Raw genomic sequence first — 13,177 nt, forward strand, 5'->3', positions numbered from 1 at the left:
TATCCAGACTTTGGAAGTGCCAGGGCATTGGGAATGATCCTGTTTCTCATTATTTTTCTGATAACTTTTCTTCTGTTGCTGCATACATGATCAGACCTAGTTACCTGCTTGACAGAGCAACACTGCATACTACTTGATTGAACTACTGCAATGTGCTCTCCATGGAGCTACCCTTGAAGACCACACAGAAGTTACAGCTAGTCCATAATGCAGTGGTGTACTTTGAATTGTTCATAGTTGCACTGGCTCTCATTTTCTTTCGGAGTGCAATTCAGGCTGCTGGTTATCTTTTAAACTCGGCATGGCACAAAACCAGGTTATTTGTAGAACTGCCTCTCCCCGAGGGTATCTGCCTTCTTCACTAGATCAAATATGGAGGCCACATTCCCTTCCCCTAGATGCTACCATCTAATAGAGCCGAAGAGGTTGTAAAAAAATGCTTTTAAAAGGCTCTGATGATCTCAGCTGAGTTGCCTGATCGTCAGAGGCTTTTGTTTTCTTTTAAAAGCATTTTTTTTCTTTAAAAAAAACACCTCTGACAATCAGGCAATTTAGCTGGGATCGTCAGAGCTTTTTAAAAGCATTTTTTACAACCTTCGGCTGAAGCGTTTATAGAAAAAAGGCTTTTAAAGGGTTCTGATGATCCCAGCTGAGCCGCGCTATCATCAGATGCTTTCGTTTTTACTTTTAAAAGCATTTTTTCAGCCAAAGGAAAAATGCTTTTAAAAGTAAAAAAAAAAACACCCTCTGATGATCACGTGGCTCAGCTGGCCATGGGGGAGGCAGGGATTTTTGCTACCGGTCCTTCAAACCACCCGCCGCCATCGCTACCAGATCGGGCAATCCGGTCCAAACCGGGAGCATTTCACCCCTGGATAGATTGGATATTGTTGGTTAAGGAACTAGGCTTTTAGTTTTACTGTTTCTTTGGTTTGTAATATCACTGTAAGCCATCCAGAGTTGTGTTTCATAAAATGGATGGCCTTATAACTCTTATCAATTGATTATTAATGAATCAGACCACCATCCTATTTTTGCAGTACTTATAAGACTGTTGTATTGTATTTTTCTATACAGCTTCATGGCTTACAGTTCCTGTTTTCACTTTTTCACATTCTCCCATCTCCCACTTGAAGCTTCTCCCAGTTCAAAAATATTCCAGAGACATCCAGTCTGAAGTGCCTGTAATGTAACGTTGATATAGGTTGGATAGACAAAAGGAGCAGCCATATTTTAAAAATTGTGAAATTAGGTTTGTCATGTGGGAAGAAAGAGGATAAGGAGGAAGGGGGAAAAAGACCGGAGGGCACAATTCCTTAACCAAGTCAAGGACAACCTTTGTATTACAGCTGCTCTGGGCTGTGGAAACTTATTTAGCTACACACTGTTTTCCAAGATTGCACAATGCGTTGCACGCACGCTGTTTTTGCAGTCATTGGCGTTGTTTTCCTTTACTAAAAATAAACCCTCCAAACATCATACCTACCCCCATTGCCACATTTTTATGCCTTTTCTTTACAGTCTATCCAAGCCCAACTGTTCTTTGTTTTTCCTGATTTTTGTAAGGCTTACAATCACTTTTGTCTCCTTCCCATTGAGATCCTTTTCTGTTACTTCCACCACTTCCTGGTTAGGACTGATTTTGCCATTGTTGGGCCCTCAGGATAAGGATTCCCATTTGGATTTCATCACACATGCAGCCAATCTGCGAGCTGAGAACTATGGCATCTCTCCAGTGGATAAGTTCCAGGTGAGGCCAGTGGGAAGGCTTTGTTTCTCCCCTTCCCTCCCTTATTGCCAATAAACGAAAGACAGAAATTGGGGAGCTGAGAATGGGGATATTGGAGCGTGTTCTGGCTGTTTTAGAAGGAAGTCCATGCAGCAAGGTTGCATTAATTCTTCACAAGGCTACTCAAGAATGGGTGGAAAAAACGTTGGAAGCTTGGGGAGAGAGGGGCTATCAAGGGAATGGAGCGGGTGGAGGCTACCAATTTCTTAGCCAAGGCTCTTGAGAAAATCCTTCCCCAGTGTTTGCCACCTGCAGAAACACCTTCCTGCAAGAAGCAGGTTTCTCTCCCATCATTTTCATGGTGTCTGTCCAACATAATTTCAATAGGCCAAGAAGATTGCAGGCCAGATTGTACCTGCTATTGCCACAACAACAGCTGCTGTAGCTGGCCTGACCTGCCTGGAGCTTTACAAATTGGTGTGGCAGCACAAGGATCTCAGTTCCTATCGCCATGGCTCCCTCCAGCTCTCTGCTCCGTTCCTGGATCGCTCCCAGCCTGTGCCATCTCCACAAGAATACAAGGTGAGAGCTCTGTGATGATCCTGTTTTGGGCTCTGAATTCATCATAGTTTGAAAACAGGAGGAGATTAGATGGGACTCTTTTTTTGTGCAAGTCAAAGATGAGAACAAGCAAGATTCTGCTGGAATACCTGGATGACTAAAAGACTGGATTTGGCTCCTAGCACTGTAATGCTAGGAGCCAAATCATTCCAGAACAGAAGCTTTGCACTAGTAAACAAGTACTTTCTGTAGCGTCATGGGTGTTGGTGGTCATCTTAGTTTATAGTAATCTCGCTACATTGAAGGAGGGAAAGAAGAGCAATGGTTCACTCCTATTTCATGCTCCAAATAGTCCTACAGGTGGCTTTGGTATTAAGTGCCTGTGATCACTTGTGTTAGGTTCGGGAAGTAATGAGGCTGGAGACCAGGGTAGTGACAACAGCTCTTTAATATAGGGTGAACCCAGCAACAGGCTGGGGGAAAAACCTCTCCTTTTATACAGTTCTGTTGAGGTTTGACCAATCAGCAACGTGCTGATTTCCCGCTCAAATATTTAAAGGTACAACACTAATACATAACACTCCTCCCCTCCCAGAAAACACTTGCCTCTATTTACATAAATATTTACATGTTATTTTTCGACGTAGTCACGCAAATAACCTGGGCGTCTCCTAGTCCTTTCTGACCTCGCGGTTCAGTTCTGGTGGTGTTTTGAGCTGGTCGGAGGGGCTGTTTTCTCCTCCCAGCACTTTCTCTGGGCCAACGGGCTCGGATTATTGGCCGACTCTTTTCTTGGCCATCGGGCCTTGGATTACTTTTCCAATTTCCTGCCGCTTCCTCGGGAACCTGATGGCGTCGCTGGAACTCTGGGATCTCAGCTAAGTCTTGCGCCTCCCGGTCATTGTTGGCTGTGGAATCAAATTGGTATTGATCATGATATGTTTCGCTTGGTTCAGTTTGGTCGGTTATTCGCTTCCTTAACTGGTCTATGTGGCGCCCACACTCTGTTGTCGGGTAGCTCTACCACGATGATTTTGGGCCAGTTACTTTAATTATTTGTCCTGTGAGCCAACTAGGGCCGTCCCCATAGTTTCGAGCCCACACCGGTCGCCTATGCTCATTTCCTGGTCTTTTCTAGTTTTCCTTGTAACCCTCTGGTGTGTAATGGGATTCAAACGGTCCAGTGGGCACCGGAGTTTCCGTCCCATTAGCAATTCGGCTGGGCTTTTCCGTGGCCGTGCTTGGGGTTCTGTGCTGGATGGCTAGGAAAAAGTCTATTTTGTTTGCCAGTCACCTGGCTTTAGCCTGGACAATGCCTCCTTAGCGCCCGGACGGAACGCCTGCAAGGCCATTCGACGCAGGGTGGAAAGGCGCAGAGAGGGCATGTCGGATGCCTTCCTCTGCCAGGTATTCTTCAAACTGGGCTGCCGTGAATTGAGGCTCATTGTCGGACACCAGAGTGTCCGCAACCCGTGAGTTGCGAATAGGTGGCGAGGGTTGCGATTACTGCTTCGGCCGTAGTGGATTTCATGAGTATGACCTCCAACCATTTAGAAAATGCATCCACAACTATTAGGAATGTTTGGCGTGAAAGGGCCAGCAAAATCAATGTGGATTCTTGACCAGGGCCCTTGGGGCTTTTCCCATTCTCTGACTGGGGCCGTTGGGGTAGAGGTCTGGACTCTTGGCAAGCCTGGCATTTCCCTACCCTCTCAGCAATCTCTGCGTCCATGAGTGGCCACCATACATAGCTTCTAGCTAACCCTTCATCCTTACGATCCCTGGGTGACCTCGTGGAGGAGGTCCAATACCTTTCCCTTAACTTTTCAGGAATTATTACACGATCACCCCATAACAGGCACCCCCCTTGAGCCGAGAGCTCATCTCGTTTTTTAACAAATTCTTTGAACCGTTCGCCCGGCGCAGCGGGCCACCCTCTCTGTACCCAACCGAGTACAGTCCTTAACACAATGTCCCGGTATGATGCCCGAGCCACTTCCTTAGATGTGACTGGGCCAGAGTCCAACGAGTCAATAAGTAGGATGGGCGTCCCCGGAGTGGGGTCTTCGGTCGCCCCTGGTAGTGGGCATCGGCTTAACGCGTCTGCGTGCCCCACTTCTTTTCCTGGTCGATGCTGCAGCTTGTATGAATAAGCGGCTAAGAATATAGTCCATCGGGTCAAGCGTGGCGAAAGTGCCACAGGCGTTGGGCGGTCGCCAGCCAGTATCCCTAGTAGCGGTCTGTGGTCAGTCACGATTTCAAAATTCCGCCCAAAGACATACTCGTGGAATTTTTTGACCCCTGACACAATGGCTAGTGCTTCTTTGTCTAATTGGCTGTAGTTCCTCTCTGGGGAGGACATCGTTCTCGAGTAGAACGCTATGGGGGCTTCTGTGCCGTTTGGAAGTCTATGGCTGAGTACAGCCCCCACCCCATAAGGGGAGGCATCGCAAACCAGCACTAGGGGTAATGAGTCGTGATATTGGATGAGCAGGCTATCACTTGAGAGCAGGTTCTTTACTGCTTCAAAAGCCCTATTTTCTGACTTTCCCCAAGACCAAACAGTATTTTTTCCTAAGAGCCTATGCAGCGGTTCCGCGACAGTTGCTTTGTTCTTTAAAAAGACCGCGTAAAAATTAACCAATCCCAGGAATGCCTGCAGCTCTGCTTTGTTTTTGGGCGCTGGAGCCTTCCTAATTGCCTTAACCTTGCTCTCAGTAGGGTGAATTCCTTTCTTGTCTATCCGGTAGCCCAAGAAATCGACGGATTCGACCCCTATCTGGCATTTGTTTGTCTTGACTTTTAATCCGGCTGTCCGGAAAATGCTCAAGACCTTTCTTAACCGCTCCCCCAATTCCTCCATGTTTTCCCTGAAATTAGGACATCATCAAGTAGGAACTACCCTGGGAGCCCTTGCAGTAGTCGTTCCATCAGGTTTTGGAACAGCCCTGGTGCCACACTAACCCCAAATTGCAATCGGGTGCACTTGAATGCCCCCTGTGCGTCACAATCGTTTGGGCTTCGGCTGTGCGGGCGTCTACTGGCAGTTGTTGGTAGGCTTGGGCCAAGTCTAACTTTGCAAAGACTTGCCCTTGCCCCAACGAGTGCAATAAGTGTTGCACTACTGGAACCGGGTAAGCGCTTTTCTGTAAGGCTTTGTTAAGCGTCGCCTTGTAGTCAGCGCAAATTCTAATTGACCCGTCCGGTTTTATGGGGGTGACGATTGGCGTCTCCCACTTTGCGTGATCGACTGGCACCAAGATCCCTTGATTAATGAGCTTATCCAGCTCCTTATCAATTTTGGTTTTAGGGCAAAGGACTCTCCTCGCCTTAAGCCTAATGGGGGCTACCTGGGGTCTAAGTTGAAGGAAATAGGGGTCCCTTGTACTTGCCCAGGCAATCCTTGAAGACATCTTCGAACTCGTTAAAGAGAATGTCTTTCAGGTTACAGTCACTTCGGTAGATGCCAGTCACTCCCATGCCCAGGGCACGAAACCAGTCTAGTCCCAACAGACTGGGCAGAGTTCCTTCGACGATCGTGATGGGCAGGGTCTTTTATGTGGACCATACTCGACTCGGACGGAGGTGGTCCCTCGAACAGGGATGCGATTCCCTGGTAGTCGTGGCACTCGTGGCCGTTGTGCTTGCAGGTGGCGCTTGCGACGGACGGCAGCGACTCGCCAGAGTGTCCCAGGACATGATGGTGATCGCTGATCCCGTGTCTACTTCAAGCCTGCACCGTACTCCCTCTATCTTGGGCTTTGTGAAAATCTTCTTTCCACTTTGGTTGAGGCGCGCCTATAATGACAGTCGTTTGGTTGAACTTGCGCCTTTCTTGTTTGAACCAATCGCGGGCCGCCTTTCCGGTTCCACGTTCTGATTGGCCGATTTGAATTTTCGGCGGGAAGGTTGGGCCGCTCTGCAGACCTGAGCTAGTGCCCTTTCTTCCCACACCGCCGCATGTTGCGTCTTTAAACCTGCAGCGTTGGCGCTGGTGCTGCCCTCCGCAGCTTCCGCATTCGCCACGGTCCTCAATGTCGCGTTTCTCGGTCCGGCAGACCCTTCCTCATCCTCGCCTCACCGTCGGATTCGGACTGAATCTCCTCCTGGTGTACTGGCGTTGGCTTTTCGCTTCGCCTTGGATTGAAGAGGCTTTTGCAGGTCTCTGCTGCTTTAGTAGACATTTCGTGTGCTCTGGCTTCGCCCAGAGCGTGGCTAGTGTCAGGTTGCTCTTGGCTAGCAGCCGTCGCCGTGGCGGATGTCCTTGACCCCTCGGATGAGTTGCTCGAGTAGCACCTCGTCTAGGTCTCGGTATCCGCAGTCCTTGGGCGCTCTTCTTAACGCGCCATGTAGTCACCGATGGACTCGCCTCCATCTGTCTCGTTCTCCAATTCAAACCGCTGCACGATTTGGACGGCGTCGGGCGAAATGGTTCTTCAGCAAAGTCTGCAGAGTCGGCCACGATACCGATTGTATCGGCGTTGGCTCTGCCAGGGCTTCCGCAATCTCGATGACCTCCGGCCCACAATGGCTTAAGAAGTAAGCCCGCTTGTTATCAGGGATCCCCTGTAGTTCGTTGGCTTCTAGAAAGCTTTCGAAACGGGTCATATACGTTCCCCATTTCTCCTTGACCGGGTTGTACGGTGCGGGTGGCGTGTTTGCCATTTCCGCGTTTCTGCCCTGAGTTTGCTGGGTTCGGAACTATCGCACTTCAGCTCGGTTCTGGTTCTCCTTAGCCTCGAAATCCCATCCTCGTCGCCAATGTTAGGTTCGGGAAGTAATGAGGCTGGAGACCAGGGTAGTGACAACAGCTCTTTAATATAGGGTGAACCCAGCAACAGGCTGGGGGAAAAACCTCTCCTTTTATACAGTTCTGCTGGAGGTCTCGACCAATCAGCAACGTGCTGATTTCCCGCTCAAATATTTAAAGGTACAACACTAATACATAACAACTTGGATATGTGGGTGACACACCCTCTATTCCTGCACTTTTGCTGGAATGTTTGAAGACACTAAAGGCTATCATGACAGAGTTGCTGATTTTCCTGGCACAAGCCTTTTTTCCAGACATTGCAGCAGAAGAATGAAAACTGGAAGTATGGAGCCCTTGGTCTTCTGGCATGTGTTCCTGTTCTTGGTTACAGCTTCCAGCCACAATTCCCTCCTGGAAGTAGAGCTTATAGCATTAATTAGAGATAGTGCATTGCTGTGGGTGTTACTGGCAGCAAAGATTCAAGGTAGAATGGCTGCCTTGTATCTTTTATTTTTTTTTAAATTTTACTATTTATGTATTACCGAAATTTATATAGCCACCGAAGGTGACTCTTTAGCATGTGGGCGAGAATGATGTCCAGGCTGCAGATGCTGCCAACCCAACTCCATACAGTGCCATCTTGTCCCTCCTGTCTGGGCACCGGAAGTGAGTTGCTTGCTCAGCCCTGACGTGAGGGGGGAGGGGAAGCTGCTCCAGCTCTGCTCATTTCAGCTGCTGCTGATCCTGCCTTTCCTGAGCCCCTTCTGGCAGACAGACGGTGAAGGAGATCTAGTTTCAGAAGCTGATGCCTGGAGTGTGTATCAAGCCAGCAGCAGTGCAGAAGGAGAGGGATGGATAGGTGCCTGAGAGCTGTCAGACACAGGAAATGGTCTTTAACCTGCAGCTGACATTCACAGCTGGTGCTAAGCTACACACCAAGCCGGAGCTCCAGCCACAGTGTTTTCTTTTGGCAGAAATCACTGATGCCAGCCCTGAATCTCTCCACACACATTCATTTTGTCTCCAGGTATGATGAAGGGCTTTCACTGCAAAATCCAACAAAATCAAGGTAAATCCGAGCTGAAATGGTGCTGTGACTGAAAGAAAGCACTTGAATCATAAAATCGTACAACTGGAAGAGACCTTGGCGGGCTTCTAGTCCAATGTCCTGTCCAAGGCAGAAGTCCTTATACCATCCCATCCATCCCATCCATCCCATCCTTATACCATTGTCCAGTCTTTGTCCTGTGACTATGAGAAGTCACAGAAGTCTCACAAGACAACTTCAGAACAGCCTTAGAATTCAGATGTATCCTCTCTCAAAGTGGTTCTTGTGGATAATAGTAGTAGAATAAATGACATTACCTTCTTGCACTGAAAAACTAGTGGGCAAAAGGTATAAGCTATGGTGGGGAACTTGTGTCTTGCCCGCCCTCAGAGCAGCCGGGGCCTTCTTACCTGCTCACGAACACGGAGGAATGTATGCCTCCCGGCCCAAGTCCTGGCTCCATGCCCACACAAACTGCAGAAGAAGGAGAATCTCCCGGCCCCAGCCCTGACTCCATGCCCAGGCAAACGGAGCAGCTAGACCCCTCCCCCTCCTCCACAGCATGTGAGCCTGAGGAGGGTTTATTCCCAACAGCTGATTGGAGTAATCCTCGCATCAGAAGATTGGATAGGCGGAGGCAACAGAAGGAAGGGAGGGGCAGGCCTTAATGAGTGCTGAGTCATGGAGCCACACCCCATGGCCTATATAAAGGATCTACTTTCTGGCAGTCTCTGAGTCAGGCAAAAGTCGAACTTATCTTGCTGAAGTCACTTACTGGTCTCCTGCCTGCTCTGAGGACTTTGCTAGGACTTTGGGCAGAGCTGCAGAGGCAAGCCTGATTCGGATTTCCCTGACCCAGCCGTCAGCGGAGGAGTGGGACACGACAGAACTATTTCATTAAATCAAAACTGTCCGTGATGTATTGAAAGAATGCCACTATCCTGCCACTGTCAATGATGGATCCTTCTAGGACAGGATCCACCACCAGACAGTTTGTATATGATGTTCTTTTATTATATGTTTCTGATTTTCTTATTAAGCTGAATTTATTGGAATTTCTAGATGATTTTTTTCTAAATGCTGACCAGCTTAGATTAAAGATGGAGTTGCACATTCAAACTCCTTCCTTCCTTCCTTCCTTCCTTCCTTCCTTCCTTCCTTCCTTCCTTCCTTCCTTCCTTCCTTCCTTCCTTCCTTCCTTCCTTCCTTCCTTCCTTCCTAGCGGCCAATTATTCTGTAGCATGGCTTCTTCCTGGCAACACTTTTTAAAGCACTTTGCCATTCTTTTTCTCTTTTTTTCTAGCATGAATGCAGGGGAGGTATATTTATGCTCACCCAGAATACACATGCTGGGACTTTGGGGTTGCCTCTACTGTTGTCACCCCCAGGAAATTGCCTTGGCCCTCTATGGCTGGGGCTGCGACTATTCTTGGCTTCTTTGCAATAGCTCCCTTTTCTGGAGAAAGAAACCAGAGCCAGAATAGGGTGGGGGAGAGTGGAAAGAGCAAGAAGCTAAATTAAGAGCGTCTGTTTGAATAGAGGCCTTTTTGTCTTGAGTTTATGGAGTGAGAGGCTGGGGCTTCCTGCTACACAGGAAGCACAGATTGGAACCAGATTGGTAGGAGAAGGGAGGGCCAGCAGGAAGGGGGGGGGGAGAGTCAGCTTTTCAAGGCTTGGGCTGTCAGGCCTCTGTTCCTTCCCTCCTGGTTCAGATCATGCTGCATGGCCCCAGGGCTTGGTTACACCCCCGCCATCTAGCATTGCCAAATGTTGTATATTTTTAAAGGGTATCTCAGATTTCTAAACAGCACAGCTCTGCAAATGGCCCCTGCAATGACCAGAGATTCAATACTTCTGTGGTGAAAGAGGGTGGGGGTGGCCTTGGTAATGAAAGCTGGTGACATTTTGAATTTGAAAAATCTCCTCTGCAGCCACAGTTTATCCAGCTGTGGAGGGATTGTGGCTATACCAAGTGTAGCAGGATAGCTCAAGGTGCTTAGAGGCTGCAGTGCTCAGAAGGCAGATGTGAAGGTGATGCTTTTAACTATGCCATTTTGAAGCCGCCTTCGCATAATTTTATATAGGCTTCAGTGAAGTTTGCCTTCCTTTTTAATTGTCAGTGGTTTCACCCTTGTATCTCTTCACTTTCTCAAAAACAGATTTGATAGGGGAAAAAGATGTAACATCTGTAATTGCCAGAATTGGGAGCTTTCTCCCTTGCTGCCCCTCTGGATCTTTGGTATTTAGGAAGCTACCTTGTAATGAGCGAGACCGTTGTTTTCCATCAGGCTCCCTATCGCTGGGAAGGATGAGCTGCTCTTCCCCTGGGTTTGAGAGTGGAATCTTTCTCTGCAAATCTAGCGGAGACGGACATTGAATCACAGGGAAAAAAAGTTCCCTTTCGAGGCACTGTCTCCAAACACCGTCCAGCTATGTTCAACTGGGATTCTCATCAGCGTAAGATCTGGTAGAGAATCACGGACGTTATAGTCAAAGATGTCTGGAAGACACTATGGTGGAAAGGTGTACTGGGCTATGCTACTTCCATGAGATGATTTGCAGTGAAGCCATAAAGGTTCCCGACTGAACTGTTTACCCTCAAAGTAATTAGGTTGAGTCTGTGATCAGAGGTCTCATTAACCGTTTTCACTACCATCACTCCCACTCAAGCCGTACACTTGACAGCTGTTGATGGATTTCAAAACTCTGTTTACAAAGTGGGTCCTACAGACCTGAAATCTTACCCCCGCTTTTCTCGGCAATGCCAACGTATTAGAGAACAGCAACAGAGAAGGCAGTCTGCATTACACCGGAGGGCCCTTTAGGAACATCCATCTTGCTTCTTTTTCCGGCGTGAATAAACCCCTGGAGTCAAATCCTGATTTTATTCCTGACGTTGCCTATGTGAAATTGGAGTGGAAAGGGAGGAAATGGGGGAGAGGAGGGCTCAGAGAGGAAAAGGAGCATCAGCAGCATCAGTAGATGGGAAGGGGGATAGATTTGCAAAAGGAATGGAGAGCTGTACCGAATCCAAGAACTTGTGGAGTTGATTAAGCCGCATATGGGAATCATTAGTTAGCAAGGGCTGGTGATTGGGGGAAGGCAGCTCTTATCCTGGCGCCAAAGGATTCCCCCCCCCCCATTCATTGGAAATTTGTTTCTCATGCTAGAGCAGATTTTGGGATGGGGATGGGCTGGGAAACAACACTTCAGAGAACTGTGCAGAGCTGACTTGAGTAGAGAAAATCGGAAAGAACAATGCCGTGTCGTGGGAATCAAGAGTTCTGGGAGCAATGGAACCTCAACATTCTCTCTTCCTATCCCCACATGATCCGCTCACTCTCCCATCTCCTTGTAGCCTTGGCTTTGTAGAGTAATCTTTTGACGGGAACAAAAAAATCCTCCAAAGTCCTTCCTTGACTATGGAAGGGACTGTTTGGATTCCACTGTCCCTACTGTCTGCGGTTAGTCCCTTGGCTGTAGAAATATAGAGGCAGAGAAAGGAGAAGAGGGAGAGATGAACAGGAGGTGCAAAGGTTTCCCAGCAAGTTGTGAGTTTGAGGCCAAGTGGCCATATGGCACCTGGGAAAGAGGAGAACCTGTTCTTGTTACTAGCAACCTAAAGGAGCAAATGGAATAGGCCATATGGTCCCAAATGGTCAGGATAAACTTCATTAGCCTCATATGCATTTAAGGATTATTTCCTACAGTTTAGGGACAATGATTTAATCTAAGTTACTTGATGGCTTTTTTCATTTACAACTCCTTGTTTGATGGTGCTGTGCATCTTGAGTTCCCTTTCCTTCTACCCATTCCTTTCTTTATTTGCTGCTGCGTGGGTTTGAAATAAAATAGGTAAATGTTCTTACCCATTCAAATTGTAAATCCCGGCACCATTGCTAACACAGTTCAGTTACTAATGAAACACATAGATGGAATTTTTCTGAATAGAATTCCTGTCTGTAAACTATATATCCATATCCATATTGTTCTGTGTGGACAGAAGTGGTCCAACCACTGGTCCAAATTGGTCTCAGAATTCGTGTGTGTTCAAGCACATGCATAGAGAAAGCGGTTTTAGATTCAGTGGATGGATGGAAGATGGGAAGTATGGCAGTGCTTGATCTAGTCAAGAATCTATGGATGGAGGAAACAGGTGGGTGCCCCGACTGGACAGGACTTTTAAAAAATTCAAGTTCTCATGCACAACAAGGTCAGCGATATGCATTCCATCTCAAGTTCCTGCAAAGCTGGCTCTGTTTTGACTGCTTCCTGCCCAAATCTCCTTTGCAAGCAACCCAGTGGATCGCTTATGGAGACAGTCAGTGGTGGAATTCAATTTTTTTTACTACTGGTTCTGTGGGCATGGCTTGGTGGGCGTGGCAGGGGAAGGATACTGCAAAATCTCCATTCCCACCCCGCTCCTGGGGGAAGGGTATTGCAAAATCTCCATTCCCACCCCACTCTGGGACCAGCCAGAGGTGGATTTGCCAGTTCTCCGAACTACTCAAAATTTCTGCTACCCGGTTCTCCAGACCGGTCAGAACCTGCTGAATTTCACCCCGGAGACAGTTCAGGTTCTTCCACTTTGTAATTTCACCATTGGGGAAAAGAACAGGGACCTGAAAGGAGCCCCCAACTGAGCATCCCCTGAGCAACGGTGATGTCACCAATTGATCCTTTCCCCATGGAAGCGTTTTGGTGCTTCCAAAGTGGTAGTATGGGGGGAGGGGGAAATGGACTATCCAAAGTGATCTGTTTCTAATCTTTACAGAAATGGGCTTGCTTTGGCTGCTGTGTGCTTTCTAGTGGGAAGATGCAGGGTAACTGAGAATGGCTTCAGCCATCCATATTATATGGGTGATCCATTGGGACATGTAACAATGGTCTCAGCTGCTCTCCTTGTTTATAAGAGTAGGAGAAACTACTTCAAAGTGTTTTAGGAAGTCTTATTTATTTTATTTATTTATTTATTTAATTAAACTTTTATACCGCCCTTCTCCCGAAGGACTCAGGGCAGTGTACAGCCTTCATTTAAAACAATTAATACACACACTAAAATAACAATTAAAAAACTTATTCAATA

General features: G+C 47.6%; 2 protein-coding genes across 11 annotated transcripts in view; one reads left to right on the forward strand and one right to left on the reverse strand.

Annotated features, from left to right (window-relative positions):
* Positions 1–13,177, reverse strand: part of AMIGO3 (adhesion molecule with Ig like domain 3) — a 245,955-nt gene that overhangs the window by 96,107 nt on the left and 136,671 nt on the right. The window lies entirely within an intron of this gene.
* The window catches only part of UBA7 (ubiquitin like modifier activating enzyme 7), a 60,173-nt gene that overhangs the window by 37,064 nt on the left and 9,932 nt on the right, over positions 1–13,177 (forward strand). For 5 of the 9 annotated variants that reach the window (XM_058172713.1, XM_058172707.1, XM_058172710.1 and 2 more), the window contains 2 exons: positions 1,664–1,750; positions 2,117–2,311. In XM_058172713.1, the coding sequence (XP_058028696.1) occupies positions 1,664–1,750; positions 2,117–2,311 (282 nt within the window). Of the gene's footprint in view, positions 1–1,663; positions 1,751–2,116; positions 2,312–7,599; positions 9,087–13,177 lie in introns of all 9 variants that reach the window. The other 4 variants (XR_009153824.1, XR_009153825.1, XR_009153826.1 and 1 more) reach the window with 4 other exon arrangements.

The sequence above is a fragment of the Ahaetulla prasina genome, chromosome 2, assembly GCF_028640845.1.
Source record: "Ahaetulla prasina isolate Xishuangbanna chromosome 2, ASM2864084v1, whole genome shotgun sequence".
NCBI classification, from domain to species: Eukaryota; Metazoa; Chordata; class Lepidosauria; order Squamata; family Colubridae; genus Ahaetulla; species Ahaetulla prasina.